Source organism: Balearica regulorum, chromosome 1, assembly GCF_011004875.1.
Source record: "Balearica regulorum gibbericeps isolate bBalReg1 chromosome 1, bBalReg1.pri, whole genome shotgun sequence".
Taxonomy (NCBI): Eukaryota; Metazoa; Chordata; class Aves; order Gruiformes; family Gruidae; genus Balearica; species Balearica regulorum.
Window position 1 is genome coordinate 87,441,504 of NC_046184.1, and position 27,457 is coordinate 87,468,960.

At 37.8% G+C, this 27,457-nt stretch overlaps 1 protein-coding gene across 1 annotated transcript in view; it reads left to right on the top strand.

The window, feature by feature from the left end:
* SPAG17 (sperm associated antigen 17) overlaps positions 1–27,457 on the top strand; it is a 115,292-nt gene that overhangs the window by 56,636 nt on the left and 31,199 nt on the right. The window contains exons 18-28 of the mRNA XM_075764442.1: positions 2,631–2,815; positions 5,068–5,162; positions 7,328–7,564; positions 8,769–8,880; positions 9,443–9,571; positions 11,495–11,608; positions 15,697–15,902; positions 20,330–20,450; positions 23,220–23,548; positions 25,164–25,296; positions 26,931–27,151. Of these exons, the coding sequence (XP_075620557.1) occupies positions 2,631–2,815; positions 5,068–5,162; positions 7,328–7,564; positions 8,769–8,880; positions 9,443–9,571; positions 11,495–11,608; positions 15,697–15,902; positions 20,330–20,450; positions 23,220–23,548; positions 25,164–25,296; positions 26,931–27,151 (1,882 nt within the window). The remainder of the gene's footprint in view (positions 1–2,630; positions 2,816–5,067; positions 5,163–7,327; positions 7,565–8,768; positions 8,881–9,442; positions 9,572–11,494; positions 11,609–15,696; positions 15,903–20,329; positions 20,451–23,219; positions 23,549–25,163; positions 25,297–26,930; positions 27,152–27,457) is intronic.

Consider the following 27,457-nt stretch of genomic DNA (forward strand, 5'->3'; position numbering starts at 1 on the left):
CATACACTGGAAAGAAGGCTTAGACATTAAAGATGGTTTCTGCTTGGGGCATGCCATCTTTGCTCAGAGACATTTCGTCTGGTTCTGTTTCAAAGCAGCAAGGAGTTCCTAAAGAAACCGGTGTGAAAGCTAGCAATAAGGTTTGGCTTTACTCTTGCTTCATAGAAGTATTCAACATCACTGCTATGTATGCTACTTAGTAACTTTGAAGAGCTATGTGCTCTCATTTGGTTCTGTTATGTGGCCTTTTCTCTGCAAAATAGTCAGCACAATTTCTGACCTTATTCAACCTTTTTGCTAAAGATCATGTCAGATTTCCAGACAAAGTATCATAAATATTTGCTGGTGTATGTTTCCAAGCAACATAACACTTCTGTGGAAGACAGTCTTTAAATACCTGGAGTGCTTCAAACTGTTGCCTGCATTAGCTTCCAGATCCTGCTGAGTTGCCAGAAACAGGCACAAACTTATCAATTAAGCAACAGTATTACTGGTTTTTACCTCTGTATGAAATAACTGGCTCCTGATGAGTTTAGTAACAATTTATTGATTTTCCTTTTATTAAAATTACTGTCATTCTAATTTGGGGGATATATTTAAGAGTCGTACTTTCACCACAGTAGAGTTACAAATACACAACAGATGCTGTGCTTGACTATTTCTCTGTTAGGAGTTCTCTACCTTTTTTTACTTGTTACTTCTTTATTGTGACATCTTATAGACCACAGACCCTCTTTGCAGGGTTGTTCCATATTTGCTGTCTGGTATATACTTCTGTTGCCTGCTAATCAGTTGGTTACAGTGGGTCCTGTTACAGCAAATTCTCATGCAAGGGGGAAATTAAATTTCCTACGTTGCAGCAACTTTTGCTCCTGGAGATCCCAGCTATTCTTCCTTCTTCTCTATGGATTTCAGGTCCCATAGTTCATGTAGAACATTCAAAAATTCAGGAATTGTGCTGTTCAAAGGGTAGCAGCAGGAGGCTGAGTGTGAAATCCAATGGATGCTACTGACTGAGGGGATCCAAAGGCATGAGCATACGTACCTGAAGCGATACGTGTGTATAAAACATTTCAACTCTGGTTAGGATAAGTGGCCACTCTATCAGGATGCCAAATTCAGACATTATCAAAACTATTCTTTTGCTCAAAGTTAATCTTAATGACACTTGTTTACTGTTTCATAGTAAACACATTACAGAAGTTACTGGAAAAGAATAATCCTTTCTGAGAAATGATTCTGAGTCAGACATTGGCAGTAGTGACATCAGAATACATATTAATAGAATGTGTATTTTTGACTTTGAATGACTGTTTCATTGCTCTAAAATATTTTCCACGCGAATAATCTTGTTTTTATTTATAACGTATATTCATCTTCAAGTTATTCCAGTACTGGCAACTCTAGGTTCCAGCCTAGTTTTGCCTTTTGTTTTCAACACCTTTGTTTTTATAGCTTGTATGCTTTTCTTAAGGTACAAGCAGAGTCATCTTACCCCTACTGAGTATATGATCAACTCTTTCTCCAGGCAAGTTTCCCAAAGCAGGCTCCATCTACATTGCAGGAGCTGGAAGAGACATACGTATCCTTAAGCTGTACATGAACTGTATACATCTCCAGTATGTGTAGATAGCCTACATATTAATTATCTTGGACATGCAATGTAACACTGTAGTAAGAACTTTTAAACTGTCATGAGGTCAAGAATTGGTTGTACTACCTACATCTTCACAACCAAAAACTGTAATGCATACAGAGCTTTTGAATGCAGTTGAATCATCTTGAACTTATAAATGCAAAACATTGTGAAGGCACAACATCTGAATCTCATGCATTCTTTAAAAGCCCCTTTTAGTTTTGCACACATGAAGAATTTTACTTTAAAGAATTATGGTAACACTCCGAACACAGGGTTGAATGGCAACTGCATATAAGACCTCCAGGCTTCATCCTACCTTGGAAGCAGTTATTCATGATGAACTATTTTAGCAGTCATTTCAGACACCTTTGGAAGATGAGACAATGCAGCTACCAATACCAGCTGCAAACTCTGGATCATTTGTCTCTCAGTGTTCACTTCAACTGTTAATTGTGAATATTCTTCATGTATGCCAGGCTACAGTGCACTGGTTCTCTAGTCTGCATTTGGATGACAATTTCCAATCACCTTTCTTGTCACACCAAAGAAAAAGAGCTAGAAATTAAATAGAATAACACCTCCTCAGTTGTTGAACAGACAAATGAAGTGTATTCTAGAAGACAATATAAATCAAGAGCAGCTAAGAAACTAAGTTATCCGGGTGGTAAAACAGTGACGAGGAGAATTAGTCTCAACCTTTCTTAAACTGAATGTCTCTATGTTTTCTGACTTCCTGGATTTTCTTTGAGGTCAGTCATTCTTTGGAAGGCAAGTTTCTAATATCTCTGCAGAAAGGAGGACCAAAATCCCAAATGTAAGATATATTAAGCAAATACCAGTCGGGCAAAAGTACCAGCTCCTCTAGCCTTCTCTCAAAGGTTATAGAATAATATTTGTATAAGAAACTGAGAAGCCAAGTGATCTTGTCTGACATGAGAACATATTAGTAAAAACTCTATTATGGTAAATAGAGGAATGTTGTGCTTTTCAGGAACTATTTCGAGCTGGTGGCCAAGTCAATTGAAGACTGGGTGAAAGAGGAAGAAGTCAAATACCAAGAAGAGAAGATGGCTCAGGAAATAGAGTCTCTTAAACTGGAAAAAGCCATGGCAGAAGGACCTTGTGAATTGTCTGCATGTGCTTTCAAAAAAACTGGCTTTCCTAAGAAAACCAAAAGTGGGTATCTTTATTTATCCAAGGAAATTCATTTTTCATGTTGAGTGCTGAGACCCAGCGTTGTTCAGAGCAGAATTGCATATATTTTTTCATAGGGTACCCTTGTTCTGTCATCTATATAGGCAGAAATATGTTTTGAAATGAATTAAATACACATATTCAAATATTCTGAAAACTGAGACCTTTAATGTAAATTTACATTTACAATAGCTGTGCTTATTTAAGGGAATTACTTTAAGGATTACATACAAATACGAATCTCTGTTTAGATGACTGAACAAATGAAGAGATGAGAAGTAGTTAAAGTTGGCAACATGCTTCAGGAAAATTCCTTTTTAAAAGGGCAGGATAAAAGCTGGAAGTCAGAAGCTGTGGGCTAGAAGCTAAAACTGGAAGTTGGAATTGACTAGACTGCAGAGCAATCTTTACTTGCAAGCAACATTTTGGATAGTGAAAATTGTAAGCAGTTCACACAGTAACCATTGAGCAGGCAGCAAAATCTGAAAACTCCTGTTGACAAAAGAGAATTTTGTCCAAATTGTCTATTTGTGTATTTAAATAGTATTAACAATGATTTGTTGATATTTAGACTTTGCTTTGTTCACCTTCTTGGAGAATGCACTTTGAAACCTTCTAGTACTAGCAATTAGCATTTGCGAAAATATGAATGTTATTCCTCAACCCAATTAAAGTGTCTGATTATAGTTTGGAAACCAAAAGGACAGTTATGACTCCTAAATCATAATTTGTACCTATCTAGCTGTCACAGGAGCTAGATTGAGTCTTGCCCATCTGGTGCCTCATGACAGGTATGATTCACAGAAAAGCTCACTTGCTGAAGGAAGATAATCACCTGTAGCTGGGACATGCAGATGAGCAACAGTGTCTTTAGGTGGTTTCAATTTCACTGACACTGTTGTAACCCACACTGCCATTTTTACTTTTTAATACTAAGTTTCTGTAGTGTAGAAGTTTCTGATAGTGTACTTCAAGTTACCTTTTCTAGTAGGTAAATATTTGGTATCCAAGCATGATATAAAACCACAGACCTAGAGAGATACTCTTTTCATGAGTCATAGATGCTATAAAGCCCTAATAGTAAACAGAGGATATGGTAAGTGTTTCCTTAGTGAAGATTTGAAGGTTCAGACAACAATTTATTGACCTTTTTTGTCTTGAAAGGCTGTAATGTCTATGACCCTAGTATTGGGCTTATTCTGGCATTAAAGCTGGGTTCAAGCACTGGAGCTGAATTCTGGAACTGTGGTAGTAGCAAAAATAACAAATACTGCTTACTATTTATTCAGCATTGCTCATCTGCATTAAAAAAACCCAACACCTTGTTGCAGGAGCAAAGCCTTCAAGAAGCAGAGAGTCAGTCTTTGCATTTGTTGATATATTGTTTAGTATATTTGGTCCTATATATATGTAGTTATCAGATAAGTTTCTTCTAACCTGAACAGACTTTCTATTTTATCTCTGTCGTGGTTTTACCCCAGCCGGCAGCTGGGCACCACGCAGCCGCTCGTTCACTCCCCCCCATCGGGATGGGGGAGAGAATTGGAAAAGTTAAAGTGAGAAAACTCATGGGTTGAGATAAAGACAGTTTAATAGGTAAAGCAAAAGCCATGCATACAAGTAAAGCAAGACAAGGCATTCATTCCCCATTCCCATGGGCAGGCAGGTGTTCAGCCATCTCTAGGAAAGCAGGGCTCCATGATGCGTAACGGTTACTTGGGAAGACAAACGCCATCACTCCGAACGCCACTGCCCCCCCCCCCCTTCCCCTAAGCTCCTTATAAACTAAGCATGACATCATATAATATGGAATATCCCTTTGGTCAGTTTGGGTCACCTGTCCTGTCTGTGTCCCCTCCCAACTTCTTGTGCACCCCCAGCCATCCCGCTGGCAGGGCAGTGCAAGAAGCAGAAAAGGCCTTGGCCCCATGTAAACAATGCTCAACAATAGGTCCATAGAACAAAAACATCTCTATATTATCAATGCTATTTCCAGCACAAATCCAAAACATGTCCCCACACTAGCTACTATGAAGAAAATCAATCCTCTCAGCTGAAACCAGGACAATCTCTAAAAATATTTAACATTTTCTTTATTCTACTTTTATACTTTTACTATTTTCAAGTATATGTTTTTATTTACTTGCACTTATTTTTATTTTTCCTTTTTTTAAAATTAATGTTCAATTTTCATATATTTATAACCTTATTTATTCCCCTTTCATTTCTCAAAGGCAGCACATCAGGACCTGACAGCATAATGGATACCATTCCAGAATCCCAATACAGCAATGAAAAAAGTCCTTTTATCAGAGAAGGTTCTCTAAAGGTGAGGCAAAAAAATGTATGCTTCTAAAACAGACTGAATAACATGACTTTCTCAGGAAGGTAAGCCTTCATTCTTACATACACCTCACTCAGTCCTCTTAGTTTTTCTGCTCTGGGCTATTTTTTGTATACTTTATTTCTTGTTTTCTTTAATTTATTCCTTATCGATCCGGTTATGTTATTTTCTTAAGGAAAGATTGTTTGGAGTTAGACTAGACATTCCAAAAGCAATTCATAATTGTAGTGCTAGGTGTGTTGGTTTTGGGTGGCAAGGTTTTGGTAGCGGGGGGGCTACAGGGGTGGCTTCTGTGAGAAGCTGCTAGAAGCTTCCCCTGTGTCTGATAGAGCCAATGCCAGCTGGCTCCAAGATGGACCCGCCGCTGGCCAAGGCCAAGCCAATCAGCGCCTCTGTGATAACATATTTAAGAAAGAGAAAAACAGTTAGAGAGCGCTTTTGCAGCCAGAGAGAGAGGAGTGAGAAGATGTAAGAACATCTGCAGACACCAAGGTCAGTGAAGAAGGAGGGGGAGGAGGTGCTCCAGGCGCCGGAGCAAGATTCCCCTGCAGCCCGTGGTGAAGACCATGGTGAAGCAGGCTGTCCCCCTGCAGCCCATGGAGGGAGGATGAGGGGGTGTAGACATTCCACCTGCAGCCCCTGGAGGACCCCACGCCGGAGCAGGTGGAGACACCTGAAGGAGGCTGTGGCCCCGTGGGAAGCCCGCGCTGGAGCAAGCTCCTGGCAGGACCTGTGGCCCCGTGGAGAGAGGAGCCCACGCCAGGGCAGGTTTGCTGGCAGGACTTGTGACCCTGTGGGGGACCCATGCTGGAGCAGTCTGCTCCTGAAGGTCTGCACCCCATGGAGGAGACTCATGTTGGAGAAGGTCGTGAAGGACTGTCTCCCGTGAGAGGGACCCCACGCTGGAGCGGGGGAACGATGAGTCCTCCCCCTGAGGATGAAGAAGCGGCAGAAACACCATGTGATGAACTGACCGTAACCCCCACTCCCCATCCCCCTGTGCCGCTGGGGGGGGCAGAGGTTGAAGCCGGGAGTGAAGTTGAGCCCGGGAAGATGGGAGGGGTGGGGGGAGGTGTTTTTAAGATTTGGTTTTATTTCTCATTCCTCTATTCTGTTTTGCTTAGTAATAAATAAGATGAATTCCCTCTCTAAGTTCGGTCTGTTTTGCTCGTGATGATAATTAGAGAATGATCTCTCCCTGTCCTTATCTCGACCCGTAAATTTTTTTTTCATTGTACCTTTTCTCCCCTGTCTAATGAAAGAGGGGAGTGATAGAGCGGCTCTGGTGGGCACCTGGCCCTCAGACAGGGTCAACCCACCACACTAGGAAATGAGAGTTATGGATAATATCCTACTTGTTGAAGTTATCTGGTTATAAGGCTATGAAAACATAAGATCCAGATTCATGGAAGTACTTATGTACCCAGCTCCTACTTTCACTATCTACATCTCTTTGAAATTAAGGAAATGTAAATATGGTACCTCAGAGTTCCCTTATGACAGAGAATCTGTACTGATATTGGAATGTAGATATGAAATCATGTTAACCAATTCCTGGGTACTCAACTTGAGCTTGTCATGGCTCAAGTTAGGCTAATGACTAACTTGAAACTGTGAGTGCTTACCATTTCTTCCACAGAAATGCTTGTGCTTTGGTTTGCTTAGAATATAAAATGCTACAAAGCCCTAAATACTCTGGAAAATCTCTGATGTCTTCCTGATACAAGCTGGTAATTCTGACATTGATACCTCATTCCTCTTTCAGTAACAGAATAAAAGCATTTTATCTTACAGTCGCATTTTGGGAATAAACCAATATCAGTGATGCATTCTGATTTGGTGATAAACGTTGTGGAAAAGTGCACAACAAAATAACTCTTATGACTGAATGTGTAAGATACAAATAGTTGTCTGATACGTCTCCTGTGGTCAGGAATGACTGATCTTGTGGATTGAATTAGTCAGTAATTTTAGGCAAAATATAGTGTGTACTAATATAAAACTGTAGACACATTCAGAAAACATGTGAGTGACTTAGAACATTGGTTGCTTTAAGTTTGTTTACTTGTACTTTTTTCAGCATGCACGTATGAAATATCTTGTAATACAAAGAGAACCACAATCATTTGAATTCCTAACATTTAATGTAGGCTTGGAAGGAGGAGCAGGACCGATTACTAGAGGAAGAACAACTTAAGGAAGAAAAAAAAAGAAAAAAAGAAAATTCAGGAGGTAAAAAGAAAGGACAGGAGATAATAATACAAGAAGAAAGTAAAGGTATCAACAAGAAATCTTCCAAAGAGAAGTTTAAAGATGAGCCAGCACAAGCCCCTGAACTTAAGGAGGATCCCAGCATCCCAGAACCACATCCTGAGAAGGTTTATAAGGTAAGGAGTCATATTATTGCACCATGTAAGGGAAGTGCTAACTATTTATATAGAGAGGCAAGATTACAGCAAAGCTATTATCCATTGTGAAACTGGAGTTTAGGGCAAATTAAGCCTAACTAGGGCTTGTTTAACTCCATCATTTTAGCAGCAAATCCTTTCCTAAAAGTTTTGGAAAGCAGTTTCTAATATTTAAGATTATCCTACACCTGACTATTTAATTAACTTGGATGGTTTTTAGTGTGTATGACATGAACACAAAGATAAGTTGATCATGGTTTTGTTCCCGTGGAAAATATATTTATGGGATGAATTTTGCCTAAAAATGTCATTTTCATGGGATAGAATAGGAAAAGGGCACATGAAGACCTGTTCCAACTCCCATATTTGGGGACTGCTAGACCTAGTTGAAGTTTTGGCTGTCCGCATTGGAAATCAAGTAAAAGGAGTTCACTGTTTCTTCAATTTCCTGTTTCAAAATTCATGTTCTTGGAGTGCCCTAATACAAGCTATTCTGTCTGTTGTACCTAACGGAGGGATATTTCTTATAGAGGGAATTCTTCATTAGTTGTGTCCAAACAGTGTTTAGGCAGTTTGCACTGCTTTATATTTGTAGAGTCTAAGCTTTGCATCCAAAACTTGCATAGGTCAATATATTTTAGCCTAAACTTGCTTGAATTCAAACTCTGAGATATGTTACATTTCAGTCTGAGCTTACTTGAGTACACTCAGCTAATTTTTGCCAATTTGTGGCTCTTTGGAAGGCACAGCAATCTAAGAATCAGATTTACAATGTCTGAATTCCAAAATCTGGAGGGTGGAAAGCTGAACCTTTACCAACCCTTATCTGATCCCATGGCATTGTACTTTCTCCCTTTTTACTTGGGCAGAATTTTTCTTTCCTTCCCATTATATGTTAAGTCAACAGGCTACTTGCTACTCTTCAGTTTCCATGATGGCTCCATACCACTGAAGGACCAGTTTCTGCTCTCATGAGTAACAAGTTACTTCAGTTAGTAACTGAGAAATTATTTGATATGAGAATAACATGCTATGTATTTAGTAAAGTTGTTATTACATTAGTTAAATATCTAAGCAAAAAATGTTGATGAGAACAGGGGGATCCTGAGGATCTGTCCTTCATTTGCCTCTTTTATGGCTTCTGCCTTTCTCATTATACGTAATCTAAAACTTGTTTTTCCAGTTTCTTGGCTACAATACAGGGGAGGATGTCATTCAAGTATCAGGGACCAATAAATATCTTTTCCCATCTGATGGAGGACAGATTCAAGTAGAGAAGATAGAGTTTGTAAAAGGTGATTCTTTAATTCTTTATGCTTGGCTTTGACTCAGTCACTAACTCATGGCATAGTTTCTTAATCCATAAATGCTTTTTCATGTGTCAGTAGTAGATATTCAGTTAAAGACATTGTGAGAGTACCATATAATTCCGTATTAGCCTCTGTCACTACTAATGTTTACATTTTCCTGTAGTATATTAACAATTGATAGATAAATAAAGCACCAGAAAATTAGAAACGGAGAAAAATCAGTTCATATTTATCTGTTCAATAGCAACCAATGCATGGTATTCCAAGAATGCATGTTCTAATAATTTGTCCAGTCAAATGCAATACATATAAGCAACAGGGTTATTATTCTGCAGCCTCTCAGATCTAATTGTCAGGAAGTTTTTGAACATTTAGTCTAAACTCAGCTAACCTCAATTTTGTCTTCTTGGTCTACGACTAAGCAATTCAGTCCACTTCAGAGCAATTTTTTTTTTATGTGCTTTATAGTTTCAGGTGTGGGGTTTTTTGGGTGCGGGGCAGTTCTGAAGCCTGTTGGGAGCAATGATAATATTCCATTGCTTTGCAGGTCTAACTTTGGTAAAGGTGAAAGTGATAAAAGACAACCACAATTTCTTCATTCATATCACAGACCCCAAGAAAAACTTAAAAGAAATCGAAGTGCAAGAAATTAATGAAGAACAGAAAATTAGATCAGGTTAGTAATTGACATCGCTGGTATAAAGAATTAATAGTTTGACATATTTGCATTTGGATGCAACTAACAGAAAATAAAATCCTACTAATGGCAGATGGTGAAAAAGATCAGTGTTCTGTACATACAAGTAAAAATCCAGTTGGCCAACTTAGGCACCAAATCAATGGAAATCAATGAATGATTGATTCAAATGGAAATCAAAGAATGATTTTTTTTCCTTAAAAAAAAGAATTTTCTTCTTTAGTGGAGGACTCCAGATCTTAATGTGGCCTGGGAAGGCCTAAGAAGATGCAAACTGAATCATGTCCATTGTTACCAGAATAAATGTCTGCCCTTAAAAAGACAGATTTCCCCCTTTGAACTGGACCTCCTTTTGTGCGTCAAATGACCATAGCATTAGTGCCTCCTCAAGACGTTTGCTGTGGAAACAGATCTTTCTGCAGTTCAGCAACTTCTACTTCTGGTTGACATGTTGCTAACACTCAGAAAGCATTGAATCCAAATCCTTTCTGAACCCAGGTGAGAGTCTTTCCAAGAAGGAGGCCAGTCTGTAACAATTTGTGTATATGTTTGCCAAAAGCACTATGGAATTGCTTTCACAGAACTGAAGAGCGTTGGAAAAGTACAACTTTTGGTAGGTGTGTTAGCTCTTTTAATCTTCATCAGTGTTAGAAAGCATCCTGCTCCTCTATTTGGCTTCAACTGCTACCAGTGATGTAATTGTAGGTTATCTGAATAGAAAATTTGCAGCCCTTCCACAGATGTTTCTTGTCTGCCTTTCTGAAAGTAGTCCTGTATCATTCTGGGGTCTGCCAAATAGTACTTTCAGTCACCAGTATGCTAGCATCTGAGGCAAGTTGTATTCACTTGGCACAAGTGAGAGGCTTTCCTCCTGTGTAAACAGGGGGACCTTATAGGAAGGCAGTAGGGAAGAGAAGAATCAATCCACTCTGATACTTGGTGGCCAAATGCTACAATGGTAAGGATTTAATGCAGTCAAAATGGCAAAACAGCGTCCTGCAGGTGATAGTCATCAAGGAACATGGCAATAAATAAAATTAAAAATAAATAGGAGACAGTAAATACGAGCACATGAGATCTCAGCAGGTGTGCCTTGTTGATCAAAGAACTGGGAGATGAGTAGGTGTTGGGTGAGTGCCTTAACCTTATTTTGTTGTCTACTCTGCTGCTCCTCACAGTTTTAAGAAGCTGTTTTCCATATTGGAAATCCCAACGATTACCTCTTACTAGCAGAACCTTTCTTTAAAGCAGTAGGAGTTGAACTAGAGGCAAGGTAGGATCCAGTGTCACTGCCTCGGAGGTGTTACCTTGCATAGTTCGTGTGGTTTTCAAGGATCAAGTACTCCTCACATGACATCTTGTCCTGCACCTCTGAGTTTGTCTCCTGATCCACTTTCACAAATGCCAGACATATTTTTCGATCTTATTTCTGAACTTTTCCTCCTTTCTTTTACTTTCTCCTCAAGGTACGGTCCCCGTGACAATACCTGAGAGACAGTGACTTTTATTACTGCATAGGTCACATGTGATAGAAATGAACAGTTTAGCAGTCTTATCAGCCAAGTAAGGAACAGAAACAAGGATCCCTGACTCCAGAACTAGGTTCTTTTGCTGTTTAAATTCACAAAGACTTTTCACTAGTTGTTACTATTAAACCTGTTTTTATGCACCTAGCTAATTAGACTGCAATTTCTAGATGAAAAATCACAGCTATATTACACAAAACTGACTATTATATACTACCCTATGAGTGGAAAGACGAAGTTTTCCTTGTCCTATATTAATCTTACAGGTTAGTCATCTACATTGAGGTGCCATTGTTCACATCAGTCATTGGTTTGCAGGTCAGGTGTTTCTGGTATGTGTTGCTATCTTTAAAATTCATTCTTTTTTTTTTTAAAGGAAAATTGAAAAATCAAAAGAAAGCTGTGAGCAAGTTTGGATCTTTTTCAGCCACCTTGGAAAATGGAATACAGCTGTCCCTGAGCTATTACGGACCTACAGGGAAGACAGCAGGTAAAGTAAGCAAATAGAAGAGGATATTTGAGAACCATAGGGGGAATTCGGGATTTTTTCTTTTTTTACTTTTTTTTTTTCCTTCATACACTCCTTAACCCAATAATTTGTTGCATGCAATTCTGCCTTTCTCAGCAGTTGTTACTACATGGTGGGGAATTTTCAGCAAGGCTTGAGATGAGATTACATTGTCAAGAATATTCTGTGATTCAGATTTCAAAATGGAGGGAGGTCTCCATGCTTTTTAACTTACTGTGAAAACAGAGCAGTGCAGGGAGAAAACTTGCAAGTGTTGTTATTAAGTAGCCCAGCAAAATCAGCCAATTAATTTGAGCCAAAGAAAATGTGATTTGCTGAGGAGTCTTCTTGGTTTTCCAAGAAATAATATTTTTATAAACTTATATAGGTGATTATGGAACTTTCATTTTATGTTAGGAGTTGGACTTTAGGTTATGGTTGTGCAGACATAATGAGGGATTTCTCTCAGCCTTTCAATAAACACAGTCACCAACTGGAAGCAATTGCTTCACAAAACCACAGTGGAAATAGCGTCTGCTTTTACCAAGAGCTTTTTGTTTCCATTACGTTTAAAAGGCCACTGAAACCATCATACGGATAAAAGTGAAACCCTCCTCTGATCAGAAAATAATCCCAGCATTTTTCAGCTCTTAAAATATGAAAACATTTAATTGAATGCATCTTTGTGTGGACTGTGGTAAACCATTAAACTATATATTTGGTTTTAATTATTCAAATACATTTTGCAAATTAATTACTAAAAAAAGACTCTTTAAACTTGGGCCAAGAGAGCATCCACAATGTAGTGGACTGTGGAAACTTGTACTTTGGCATAAAAGAGAGACATGTCTAATTAAACACCTACATGAGAGCTATGATGTTCACGCTTTTTCACATCTACTGTAAGCATCCTATTCTACATTAGAATAATCCTTGCCACATTGAGCTTTAGTCCAGTACTGCTGACTGACATTCTTTGATTGTTTGCAGTTTTTCTACAATCACTTACTTATGGCTAATTCCCCATGTGGGTGTTTGTATCGTAAGCGCTCAGAAAAATTCTGACCAGAAATATTCTGGCTTAGACTATTCTCATATGCCATCCATCCCTAATGTAGAACAGTATGCCATGTAATCCACGGTTTCTCTCCACTGATTGGTCAAATTGGGTGCAAATCACTCATTTTCTTTGCATTACTGAAATAATTTTCTGGAACCTCTCTAAATCTCATTTTTCATATTATTTTTTTCATTTTGCTTATTGTTTTTCCTAATTTTTCTTACTGTTTTTCTCATTTTATCTCTTCCCTTTTCCTTTTAGGGAAGCTCACATGACAAAAGGCCTCAGACTGTTTGCCAGCTTTATACATCTTTTTTATTTCTTGGTTAAATGTTAGTATTAATTTAAATTTTGAATTATTATTTGTTTTCTCTAGCATGACCGAAATCTAGCTTGCAACCACCAACCAGGCTTAGAAGTAAGCTCCTCATCACTTTGTAAATCTGGCACTGCTTGAGCACCTGCGGGGCTTTTACCCCTGGGTATTATAGAACCTTTGCACTTGCTCTTTCTGCCTTTGATGAAATCATGAGTGTACAACTCAAAGTGCTAGAGCTCTCTATGTGTGTGCAGGAGGAAGGAAACCTTCCTTAATCTGACAGTCCTCTGGAATTTCACATCTCTCTCAAGATTTCTAAAGACACTTTCCCTCAGTCTCAACAATCTACTCTTTTTCATTGTTACCCTCAGACACTATGTTCTGATTTTTCAGGGCAACCAGAGTACAGGGGTAGGTGAAATTTCCTTAGGGGTCAAGAGCCTATTACAGCTTCTATTCCTAAATTCAGCACATTTCAAAACGTCTGGAAAGTAGTGTCATCTGAAACTGAGCATGCTCCGCTTCACAGCATGGGTAGCTGTGAAGGATAGCACCCCTCACTATATATAAGAACTTGCTTGTACCTAGTTTGCAGCGTTCACATGGATATTTATACACACCTGACAAGATGGATTACATTTACTAATGATTTTATGGGGCATTTGCCTCAGAATGCTTCATTTTGGCTATCCTCCTTCTCTGTGGAGCACTAGATCTGTCAAAGTTTATTGGTAAGCTGTTTCTTCTCACCATCCGCTTGGAGATGGTTATTGTTACTTGTTTATTCCATGGCTATGCTGTCTAATAAATGTGTATCAGAATGGACCCCATGGAGAATTTTAAAATTTCCTATCTTATATAATTAGCTGAGAATTTATCTCTAACATATTACAAATAAAACAGATTTGTTTGCCTTTCCTCACACTTCCAATAAGCTGTAAAAGCCACACAGCATAAATTTCAGTACATGAAAGCAGAGCCACCTAGCAAAGCATCAGATTTTCATGCATCAGCCATGCATCAGCTAATGAAAATGGGGATTTCAAAAATCTTTTTGGTGATCTGAATTTCCCTGTCAGGCTAAAGGTCATGTATATATTCAGATATCTGTGCATTTCCCTAATGCTGACACCAAGACAAAAACTGAGATTGAAGGCTTAAAAACTGAGATGGAAGGCTTGTTTTCCATGAACAGGACTTTATCACCAGATGATCTAATAATCAAGTTTCTTCTAGACTTAGATTCTTAACTTTTGGGTCACCTTTGCAGTTTCCGTAAATCCAGAATCATCCACAAGGCAAATGACCATACAGACAACCTTTCTAGTAGTTTAGAACTTTATTTTTAAGGTGGCCTCTGCATTTACTTATCTGCAGAGCTAAAACCATCTATGACAAAACCTTTCTGGAAACAATGGACGTAGTAGCACTTAGGCCTAGCTTTTATCTTTTTCAGCCAAAAACATACTAACACTTCATCTGCATTACAAAAAATGCTATGATCTCACACCAGAGTGGTTTTATTAGCATGCTTCCAGATGCACTTCTTTCCTCCTTTGTCTGAATGTGATCTGGCTTGCAATTTGTCAATGACTTATTTAACTTTCTTTGCCTGATTTATCCGTTTTCACATTAAATAATATTGTTCATTGGAATAAGCAGAAATAAAATGTAATTTTGCAAAAAAAAAAATATATTTTGAAATCTTCCTGAAGATATTCTTGAAATGACTGACTTGCCATAAAACTTCATACTTTGTAGAAACTACTAAGGAAATCAAGCTTCCTTTATTTATTTAAAAAAACCTTTTCAAAAGATGGTTTCTGAGATCATCACGTTTTCTCACTGGTGTTTTCAGTTCTTATCTGTATGGGTGTGGTTAAGGTGTGGATAGTAAGTTGCTCCATCTGGGGTAACAAGTTCTCCAAAACAATAATTCAATTGCTTAAATTGTCTGGATGGGAAACAAGGTGCTACTTCATGAATTGTAGGTTTGGGACTTCAAGCAAGAAAAGATGCTTAATAAAAATCTTTCCAAAAAATGTTAGGGTTAGAGCTGACTGAGTTTTTCTGATTAGAGAGAAATGTCAGTTCATTGAAACAAAAATGTTTTACAGAAAATCTTAATTTGTATTAATTTTATTTTCAAGAAACTGTTTTGGAAGGCAACATGACTACTTCCTGTTAACATGCTTAGCAGGCTGCCCTAATGCTTGGACTTTAAGAATTGGGAGAGTCTCAGCAAGTCTAGATGATCAGAATCTTTCTGACTCATAGCAAAATAGAGCTATGTAGTGCAAAACTGCTGGAGTTGGTCTGTGCTAGATCAGCCCATGATAAAGCGTACCAACAGTGATCATTTCCTAGATACTAAACTCAAAACGTCTCCACCTATCTAAGTGTTCTGGAGGTAAAATAGAATTTTAAAAATTGTATTTTCCATTTTTGAGAGACAAGTGATGACCTATGGGAAGCAAGATGCCTTTTAGGCTGATGAGTAGTCAGTCTATGGAAAGATTTTCTAAATATTTTCCTATATTCAGTCACTCTATCTGAAATAATAAACTCTCCCACCAAGGTTATTATTTCAAAGGTAAAATTTAGTGTACAAAATCTTGTTAAAAAGAAAATGTGGCCATCTACATTTATGAAACTTAATTACATTAAAAATATTGCTTTTGCCTTCCTTAGATGATGAAACAGATCCTGTCTTAGCAAGAATTCTGAACATCCCTTCTGTTCATACTCCGACCGTAATTTCTCCGGTTACATCAGCTTCAGAGAAAAAAGATAAGTCCGTCAAACAAAAATCAGGAAAATCTCTGCCATCTAAAAAAGGAAGCCATAGCAAAATAGGCCCTCCACCACCTGATGACCTGGTAAAGCAAGAAGGAAAGGTGAGAGAGTAGACATTATCCAATGAACACAGAAAAGAAACAAACAAAAATTCATATACAGGAACTTATGTAACAGAAACATGTATTCTTCTCAGAGGGCTTTGAGCTGTGCCTTAACAAACTCCTAACAATTAATGGTGCTTCTAAGGATATGTTTTACTCGTCCAGTTGTTGTCAGAAGTATGTATTGGCAGCTGTTAATGAAGCTAGCCTTCATATGATCTAGAGCTGTGTGTCTTCCATGGTCCGTGTACTTTTGTCAATTTTGGCTTTACCGTTAGCCTGTTAATCTTTTAACAATTAATCTTAGTGACTAGAACTGCTCTGGAAATTAATTTTTAGTTTAACCAAGTAGGAGAATTTCTCTGTGCTTTTCAAAAACCTGTATTGGAATGTCTAACCAACTAGTAAATTATTGGAGACAGTTTTGCAAAAGCTTGCTCTGCAATTTGGTGTTTCCGGCTGATCATAAGCCAGGGACCAGCAACTTGAGGAAGTTACTTTTGTCTATAACTGAAGTGCTTCTGTCACAGAACAGTCCTTTGGAAAGGATGGATGACATTTTAAAAGCAGATTCTGAATTTCTGTTATGGGATACTTAGCACAGAGTAATACAGGAACTACAGGACCACGTACATCAGAAATACATAGAGCATTTCATCTTGAGCATTTGTCACAGACCTCTATAAGAATCTTTTTGGCATTAAAACATGTGAGTGGGGGAGACCATATCAGTTCAGTGATGATCATCATCAGGAACGGATGACAGTTCCCCTCTGCAAAATGACTAACCTAGATTATCTCAGGTCATTAACTAACTATTGGCAGAATATTGTATTAGGAAAATACTGGAAAAATTTCTTCACCAAAAGGGTCGTCAAGCACTGGAACGGGCTGCCCAGGCAAGTGGTTGAGTCATCATCACTGGAGGCATTTAAAACATGCGTAGATGTGGTGCTTAGGGATGTGGTTCAGTGGTGGACTTGGCAGTGCTAGGTTAGCGGTTGGACTTGATGATCTTAAGGTCTTTTCCAACCAAAACGATTCTATGATTCCATGATTCTATTGTAGACAACCACAGGAAGTTTGTTTGGTCCAGTGATCTCACAGATCAGCCAGACTATGAGTTAGGTGAAAAGTTCTCAAAGAAATAAGAGAGGAGATACTTGCAGAATGGTGGAAGAGGATGCAGGCATTGTCTATTTGAGATGATTTAACCTCTTTTCTTTTTTGACTCTGTTTTCTCCAACCAGCAGTGTCCTAGAAATGGACACAATTAAAATACAAAACAAACTCTGAGAGAAGGTCAGAAATGAACATGAATAGTATTGAGAACCAATTTAGTTACCACCTTTGGTTTAGGAAAGAACAGTCTTCTGAAAATTGGCATAATCAGAACACAAAGCTGTGAAATCCATAAACAGTTTCATGTAACACTAATATTCTAAAATACATTGTCCCTTTTAACATGATCAAGTTACAAAAGAGTAGCATTTCTAGATAATGTTTGTTAAATGTGGTTCTTAATATCTGAATGTGGTTCTTAATATCTTTCCAGACTAACTGCTAAAATATTTAAAGCATATAGTAGTGTGTTTTCATTTTCCCCCTATTTGGTTCCATCTTTAATCAAGTATGGCTGAAATGATGCAGAAAGAACTGCAAATAGAATGTCCCAGTTCTCACCCTGAGCCAAATTTACATCCAATCTACTGCATATAATACTTTTCATGACAAATTATTTTCTATTAACCTAGTCGTCCCTCCCTCTTATGTTCTGCTTCTTCCATAGGCTGGTGGGTGATATGTAAAGAATATTAGTGGCACTAGGTCTGCCATCTTTTACTGCACTGTTTTCTCTTTTGTCCTGCTCCTCAGAATTTCTAGTTCATCCAAGTGTGGTGGTTTCCAATTCCAGACGCATTTCATGAAACTCTGCTTCAGTTCTTGTTACTATTTTCTAGAGCACTGCCCTGAAAAGCTTCACCACCTTCTGGTCTAAAGATCCGATCATTTCTTTTTCGGAATTATGTCTTGGAAAACTGGTCTTTTGTCTACTCTGATTACTTTTTTCCACTTCTCTCAAAATCACTTTTGCTATGCCCTCACCAGAGGCTTATGGGTTATCTTCTCAGCTCCCTTGGCAAGGGAGGTTGAATGGAGATCGTAATTCTGTTGACAGAGCTGAGCTGAACTGTTCAAAGAGGTAGAATGGGCAATATGGAAATGAAGTGTTAAATGCAGTGCAGGTTTATCAGAAACAGGAGATAGCTTCCATTACAAAGCAAATGAGAGGAGATGATAGTAATAAGAAAGACAGGAACAAACACATTCCGAAAGTTGCAGGAATAGCCTTGGAAAACTCTCTACAATACAATGTACCTATGCTGCTTCTGTGGTACCTGGTGGATGAAGTAATGCTGTGGTTCTTGTTTCAACATGGATTCTGTCCATATCCACAAAAAGTCGTGCTGAACTAATTTCAGGAACTTTAGCTAGGTATTTAAAGAGCATGAGCATGGAAAGTAGTGTAGGGAGTTGCCAAACAGCACCCAGCATAACATACAGCAATTCTGTGGTCCAAATAACTGTATACAAACAGATATCCCTACCATTAAAATTCTGTCAGGAGGACATCTAAGTTCCTTCTCTTCTTCCAAAAGGCTTTTTACTATCTTGTTTAGAATGTCTTCAGACAGAGAGTATCCGTAGTAGTGCATACAGCACACAGCTGTGTGAGTTTGCAAGTATTTTGGAGGACAGGTTTAGAATCTGAAGTGAACTTGGCAAATTCACATGGACCTGGTCTGGAAAATATGATGCAATTCAGTAAGAATAAGTGCTAGGTTCTGCAATTACATATAAATAATCAATATGTATCTACAGAATGGGTAACAGTTCTCTCAATAACAGTTCTACAGAGAAAGGTCTGAGAGTTGCAATGGATCACAAGCTATATAGAAGTCAACAATGCCATCTTGCTGTGAGAAGGGCAAAGACCACATTGAGGTGAATAAACAGTAGTATAGCCTGCTAAATATGTGAAGTTATTTTCCATTCAGGGCCAGTAGGGCCTCAGTTGAAATATTATGTCCAATTATGGATACTGCACAGCAAGAAAATTTGTGCCACACTGGAAAGTTCTAAGGAAAACACCAAGAAAGATCAGAGGTCTAGAAAACTTGACCAGTGGGGAAAGATTAAAGGACTTGGTATGGGTTTCTTTGATGCAGAGTTGAGAGACAGAATAGCCTTCTGTAAAGAGGTAAATGGACACCATCATCTCTTATGCTAGCCCATATAATCAAAAGAAATAATCAAAAAGAAACTAATTTTCTGCTAGAGAGATTCAGGCTAACCAATAGGAAAATGTCAGTAAGGTTAATCAAGGTAAAGCACTGAAACAGATTGCCAGGAAACCTCCAGCCCTGGAAATTTTTAGAACAGCTTACATTAACAGTTTTCTCTAACGATGTAGGTATACTTGATTTTTTTTACCATTAGACAGGGAGAAGTAAATGGCAACTGACGGTTACTTCTACCCTATTCTGTGACTTCTACCCCATGATCCTTTGACTACGATCTTAGCGTATTGAGGGTAGCCTTAATTACCCAGTAATACAGTGTAAAGTAACCATAAAATGTACAGCATTCTTTATTCTGAAAAACAGGTGGCAAAACATCTGCAAATTTCCCTACTTTTCCCTACATTTCTATTCCTCAAAATCAAGAATGTGCGATAATACCAGGACTAGTTCTGTCTGTTACATCTGCAATCCAAACCCATTTTCTTCTTACGATTACTGGCATAGTGTAGTTCATTGTCGCATAGGTTTGGGTGGGGGTAGGGGTGACATCAAAGGGTCCATTGTTGTATTTTTTCCAAATGTTCCAGGGTCTTCAGATATTTCTTAGGTCATCCTCATCTTTTCCAGTCATCAGAACAGTTTCCACTACAGAGCAGTGCAAAGACAATCACAAGTTTTGACTGTCAAGCATTCCTTCCTGTCCCTTTCTCAAGTTGGTGCTGTATTTGCAGCAGACTGGAAGTACTGCTTTACTTATCTTTTGTACTCTTTTAATGATTAAAGGTAAAATAGCTGATATACCTTTAAGAATTATTTCACGCTGTTCTGCTTCATGTTATCCATTTATTGTCATTCTGACACTGTGCACAAAATAACATAACAACTCAGCAAAATGAATAAAGTTAGGAAGAGTTGTTCTTCAAGCATGAATAAAGACCAACAAAAGAAGATAGCATGATCAAAGAAAATAAGCTAATGTTTCCACTTCAGAATGCATAAAATTTCAAAATGTTAAAAATGAATGGTAGAAAGCATTTTTTAAATGTTTTGTTACAACTGAAATCTGGAGTCTAGTTTTTTCTTAATTCTTTAAAAACTAATTCATGTTTCATTCTGTAGGTGGAAATGGAAGAATCAGCTTCCCAAACGCAAGTGATGTCAAATCCTCTTGCTTTCCCAAGTTTGAACGTCTCGTGTCCAAATGGACTAGTATTAACTTTCCTTGCTGAAACTTTTGGAGGTTAGTTTTCTGAGCCACTGCAAAGTAAGGAATTTTTAAATAAGTTAAAATTACAGAAGAAAATTATTTCTGCCTTGATGGGTTTAGATGTAACATTATGAATTTTTTAACGTCTCAGATTACTAAGTCTATAATAATGTCCATTTGACAGTATTTGCAATATAAATAATGTGTTTTAATTCAAACAAATGTAAAATCTACCATTGTTGGACATAACAGATTGCGGGTAGGGAAGCAGCAACCCTAAAAAGCACTTGGGAGTCATGTTAGATAATCAGTTGAATATGCACATATATTGGAACACAAAAGAAAAATGAGCAAATTGAATTCATAAATGCATATATATCGAGGAATCTTGAGTGATAACAGGAAGACTGTTATATTACCTATATTTGCAATTCCTTTAGAATCGTATGTATTGTTCTTAAGATGTTCATATTTTGAAAGATTCAGGGAAAAGTGACAAGAACGATTAAAGCATTGAAGGTGTATCTTATAGTGAGCCTATGTCACCAGAGACCTCAATTTAATTACCAAAGGAAAGGACAAAGAGCTCCCAGTCTGAAAGTACAAAGGAAACAGAATTTTGGTGATAGCTTGTAAACTTGGTATACAAAGGTAGTAAAATTTCAGGGGCTTGAAACTGAAAAGTAGTACTTTTTACTAGATTTAAATTATACCCATTTTTTAATGGTAAGAATGATTAACAAAACTAACCTAGGCTGTAATGGACTCTCTGCTACTGGATATTTTGCAATCAGGTTTTGTTGACTTTCTAAAACACCAGTTTGAAACGGGACTTACTTCAGGTAAGTCCTTTGGTTTATGTCATCCAGTACATAGAGAAGACAGTCATAATAAGCCTTTCTGCCCTTATCGTTGATATTTTTGTCTTGAAGATTCATATGGTATATAGATACATGTAAGTTTCTGTGCCTGATGTATCCCTCTGCAATGATTCCATTTCCCAATGTTTTTGAAAACCAGCATGAGGTTCATCTTTGCATACTGTAAACTGTAGTACATCTTGGGGTTTTGTAGTCACACCATTAGGTTTTGAAGCAGATAAATGTGAATTTTGCTGTTGTCATCCAGTCAATTTTGAAAACAGCACCTACATATGTCATGTAATGCCTATGTACAACAAACCTGTACCGCTCAGGCTGTATTGGAGCTATTGAATATGTGAAAATAGATCAGCACAACTGCAGAGGTACCCATATCCAGAAATAAACCAGATTTATCACACACACCAAGTACATGCTAGCAGTAATTCCCACACATTCTATGCATGAGCTGTTGCATAAAAACCAGCAGAATCATTTATCTTCCTGGCAACTGATGAAACAACATACCTCTTAGAAACCAGCCAAGTGGTAAGTCCAGTGTACATAAATTAATAAAAAATAATAAATTTGTATTAAATAGCATTAATAAATGTAGAATGGTACACAAGGATCCAGCACAAATTTATAACAAAGTAAGAAAGGAATGTATTGAATTTTTTTTTTGGCCACACAGACCTGAATTGCTAGTAAAAGCTTCCCTCATTTTTCTTCTCAGACATCTCTTTCCTTTTAATATCAAAATCATAGAATCATTGAACAGCCCAGAGTGGAAGGGACATTGGAAGGTCATCTAATCCAACCTTTTGTGGGAAAGAGAGCCTAGATGAGCTTATCTACCACCCTGTCCAATCACATCTGGAAAACCTAAAGCAATGGGGGGGTCTACCACATCCCTGGGGAGGTTGTTCCAGTGAATGATTGTTCTCACTGTAAAATACTTCTCTTACATTGAGATGAAACCTCTCCCATTGTTCCTTGTGTTCTCCATGTGGCTCCTTGTGAAGGGAGAGCCTCTGTCCTCTTTGTAGCTAACCTTTAAGTACTGGAATACTGTTATGAGGTCTCCCCCTCCAGGGAGAAGAGACTTAATTCCTTCAGTCTTTGCTCATAGACAGACTCTCCAGCCCTCTGATCATCTCTGTGGCCCTCCTTTGGAACCTCTCCAGTTGGTCCGCATCTTTCTTGAATTGTCAGGACCAGAACTGCACACAGGACTTCCAGTGCGGCCTGACAAGCGCTGAGTAGAGTGGGGTGATCACAGCTCTGTCTCTGCTAGTAATGCCCCTGTGGATGCAGCCAGCTTGGCAGGATTTGCCAGTTTAGGGTAAATGTGCTCTGATCAATCTGGTATGAAATAGAGAATGCAGAGGGTTTTCAAGCATGCATAGTTTGGCAAGGAGCATAAGTTAAAATTCAGAATAGTTGAGGTGAACAGAGCAATTACAGACACGTACATGTAGTCTCTTGACACAACTACCATAATTATACTCATTAGCACACTCAACACACTGCCATAGTTTGATCGAAAAACCTTATTTGTTCAAGTAGACAAAATATCTAACTTCAGTTTCTATACAAACTCAAACTTGGTGAAACTCAGTAACTTTTTTCACCTTTATGGGCAGTTAGAAAATTTCTCTTACCTAATGTCAGTCTTCCAAATGTCAGCATCTGTAATAAATCTTCAAATTTCACGTATTTTCATTTGCAAAGACAGACACCTCCACAGGAGGTTGCAGAGTTTCTGAGTAGGTGACTGCTTTGAACTGTTCTCTGAAAAGGAGAGTCTGTCCCTTACTCTGTGGATTACAGAGGAAGCCAAGTAGGGTTAGCCTTACGCACCTGAAGTTGCATACCTTCTGTAGACACCATGATGCTACGTGTGCTACACAGTATTAAGTAATTGAGAATTTGTTTTCAGATTTGAAAGGTGAAGCCACTACAGCTGAAGCTGAGAAAGAGGTGGTAAAGAAAAGTGAGGCTGAAGGAGATGAAGCAAAGGAGGAGGAGGTTATGGAAAGTAGAGGAAAGGAACATGAGGTTACAGAAGGAGAAATAAATCATGAAGACACCAAAAGAGAACAGACCAAGCAGCCGACTCTGGAAATTCTGGTTAGGCAAAGTTATTCTCAAAAGGTAAAGAATGCTCATCTATATACATCTGTGGCAAGGCAAGCAGAACAAGAAGTGTCAAGAGTCATCACCAGTCAAGGAACTGTCATAAAGTACATGATGGACGGATCTACGCAGGTATGTTTAGTAGAATTCACTGAAAGCAGTCTGCGTGTGTGATTACCTTTTGAATTTGTGCTTGTCAACGGAGAGAGAGAAGTGTCCAGTTTATAGATGGAGTTAAGTAACCTCTGAGTTATGCAGCCATGTCAAGACTAAAATGCTCTTGGCTTTATTCAGAATCAGAACTTAAGGCACATAGCGAGCTTTAATGATGAAGATTTTAGGCATGTGAAGATTTTAGGCAACTTTGGGATTACAAAATAGCTGAATACGGTTTTGAGAACTACATTCCTGGACTTAAACATCTGAAGTGTGATTTAGTTGGGTTTTGGGTATTTTTGGCAACACAAAAGCATCCATATATTTTTTCATCTAAACAGTCATATGGGATCCAGAAAAGACCTGAACTATTCTTCAGTCCTGCAGACACCTTTAGGTATCCTAAATTTTCATCAAAAAGACTTTATATTCCTAAGTACCTTCTTTGTTTACACACATTTAAGTTGCCCAGAACTCAGGTACCTTTCAGGTGCTATAGGCTAGATACCATCTTTCCAGATACTGTAATCAGTCTACAAGCAATTATCTTTTTAAAGTCTAAGTCTCCATGTGTAGTTAGCAAACAGATGAAAGGAGTCATCATCTATTTTGACTCAGAAATTGTCAAAATAATTCCTTATTTCCTCAAGTTTTTTTCTAAGTAGACAACAACTCCAAATTCTTTACATTCATTCATTACATTAGATCTTAAACCATTTAACCAGGATTTCTGAGAAATACATCCATTTCAGTAGTATGCAAAGAAGCTAGCTGCTGTATGTCTATATATTCTCAACACACTTCCTTCTGACAGAAGCATATAGATGTTATGTGCCTAGCATGATTGTACTATAGTCTTTGTATAAGCAGATTATGCATGCATCCTTCATTATATTAACTTAATGCTTGTGACACATCAAGAATGTATTGCATATAGATAGGCATTCAAAAAAGAAGAAACAGTTAATTACCTTACAGTAACTCTTGAGATGTTTCTATATGTTGTCCATTTGTTTTCCACATGGTACTGTCTTCTCCCTAGAACATCTGTACTGTATTTGTAAATTAATTCAGGGACAATTGTTCCCTGCCACACAAGGGAACATGCATATCAAGAGTTTAGTGTGATGGACAATAGATCTCAGAAACCAGCTATAATAATATAAATAACCATCACTTCTTTTTGTTAGCTGTCTTGATGGCTAAAATCAACAGCAATCCTAGACATGTGGAATATATGAATACAAATCAATGTGGTGATACAGATGCATTACCGCTGCTACAAAAAAAGTCATCAACATTTGACTACTTAAATAGTCAAAGAATAATCTTTGCTGTTAACTTTTAGAATGCCTATTTGTTAATAAATAGAGTCCCCATTAATTATATATGTGAACTGCAGCAATTATCAGTCCTTTCTTTTTGAGATGGCTTCCTCATTTCTTGCATTCATTCTGACAGTCTTTTACTTTTTTCCCCCTCCATCACCCACAATATTCTAGTGACTACTGCATTTGTGATACATTCTTTTGAGACTTTCTATTGGTGTTTGAAGTGATTTTAAACTCTAGTATGTCCTTGATTTGTGTAGATTCTGTTTGCTGATGGCACAGTGAGTTGGAGTCCTGATTCTGGCCCTATCGTACCACCACCTACAATTCCAGATATCATGCAACCATTACCAGAATTGGTGGAGCCTTTACCTGAGACCAGCACTAAGAAAGGTAACATTTCCAGTGTTTTGGACAAATTTAAAGTTAGCAGGGCTGATGATACTTTATAAAGGGTGTATTTCTTTACTCTGAAAATTCTAGCAAAGTGAAAATGCAATTTTATCTGTACTCAGTTGCTGCACACTGCTAATTTGATACCTTCATAGCAAATAATTTCTCTCCTACTCCAGATTTCTTTTTCTTCTAACATGCTAGGACTGTAATAAGTAAAAGGGTAAGAACTACATCAGTAGCAGAGTGATTCAACAAAAAGTCTTTTAAAAGAAATCCTTACTTATGTAGTAGTGTAAAATCCTTACTTCTGTGTTACACAGTTTTTAGTCTTGCTCTCAAGAAATGCTTCTCTCGCAGAGGACTTACTGTATTTTTCTTTCTCATTGTATGTATTCCAAGGCACCTACTATTGGTCATTATCAATTGGTTGTATGAACTTGTGGTCTGTCCCAATATAACCATTCTTACATTATTTTGTTTGACTGAGAAAGAACCAAATGAAAGTTTACTTAATACCTCAGAGTGTAGTCCAAGATCACTGTCAGTGCTACTTAGTGCAAAGAGTAATTATGACCTGTTGTAATATTAACTTACAATTTATTGGAAGTATGTGAATAAAAATTGCTGCCAAAGAGAAAAGTCTGTCAAAAAGAGGCTTTCAAGTCATCAAGTCCAGTCCTTGTTCTTAGGATATTCCTTAGGATAACTGGAAAGATGTTGGAGAACTTCTCTGACAAACTGTCTTCTAATTTTCAGTCTCAGTATTTGTGGCCAGTGTATATCCTTTATTCCTTATCCTTTATTTACAATCACTTTTTCCTCCCACCTTTCCTCTCCATTGCTTAGTCTTGACAAATTTATAATTTATAGTGAACAGTTTCATCTCTTTTTGGCTTTTTTTTCTTTTTTTTTCTTTTTTTTTTTTTCTCTAGGATGTATATGCTGTTAGCCTTTGAGACTCCTCTGGACAATGCAGTTGTCTTTTGCATACACTTAGTCTAAGTTCCTTTTCTTGAATATGGAAGACCGGAGTTCTCTATCACCCTTTTAATAAGATCTCTCCATTACCTTTCACAATGGAATCTCCATTCCTTTTCTTCTGATGCACTATACAATTGTGTTTGCCTTTTTTGACACTATATTTTTACACTGATAACTTGTAGTCATTCTCTATGGATGATACCTCCAGGTCTGTCTTTTCTTCTACTGTTGCAAACTTGTCTGAAGCAGAAATTATTTTTATTCCTTTTCGCATTAAATTTCATTCTAATAGACTGTATCAAGCTTCTGTTACTTTGATCTTCAAGCTCATGGGGTAGTTTAGGATGCTTTTTTTCCTGTAATCTATTCAGATTTTCTTCTGCATTGGTGGTTCCTTCCAAAGTCATGTCATAATCAGATGTCATTAGCATGCTATTTACTTTTTCTGTGTCATTAACGGACACATTAAATAAGATTAGTTCAAGGGCACCCCTTTGAGTAACAGCACTTGTAATTTCCTTCCAGCCTGATAAATAGTTCTTATTTCAATTCTGTCAAAACCAATACTCACAGAAACTCTGCACTTCATTGATTTTTGTCTTTTGCCTTAGAGAATACCAAGTCTCATATAGAAATTTTTGTTTCTGCAGGAAAAGGCAATGACAGAAACAGTATATCAAACCCAACCAAGGATGAGTTGTTTGAAAATATTGTTCAGGGTCTGGTTAATTCTGAGCAACCTAAGGAGAACCAGGCAGGAACCTGGATAACAACAACTCCATCAGGCATTCGAGTGGGCACTGAGGGAGCAAAGAGAATGGATCTGAAGCCAATCTTATTCTTTCAGGCAACTGACCCAGCTGATGGAACGGTATTACTATTTTTGTGTTATTATAGCACTGTCTACTAAGCTAAGAGACAGTGCTACCATCATGTAAATTGTAGGATTTGTTCTTTGAATACATGTCCTACAAGTTATTACATTGTTACTAACACAAAAGCTTTAGATTTTATAGAGAATGCAATTCCTTGGTCTCTGAAGTAGATAGAGTTGAAGTAGCCTAGCTTCTTCAGAGTTACAGTACATAATGCCTTGTATATCGCTCTCTACAACTACCTGGAAGGAGGCTGTAGCCAGGTGGGTCTCTTCTCTCAAGTAACAAACGATCGGACAGGA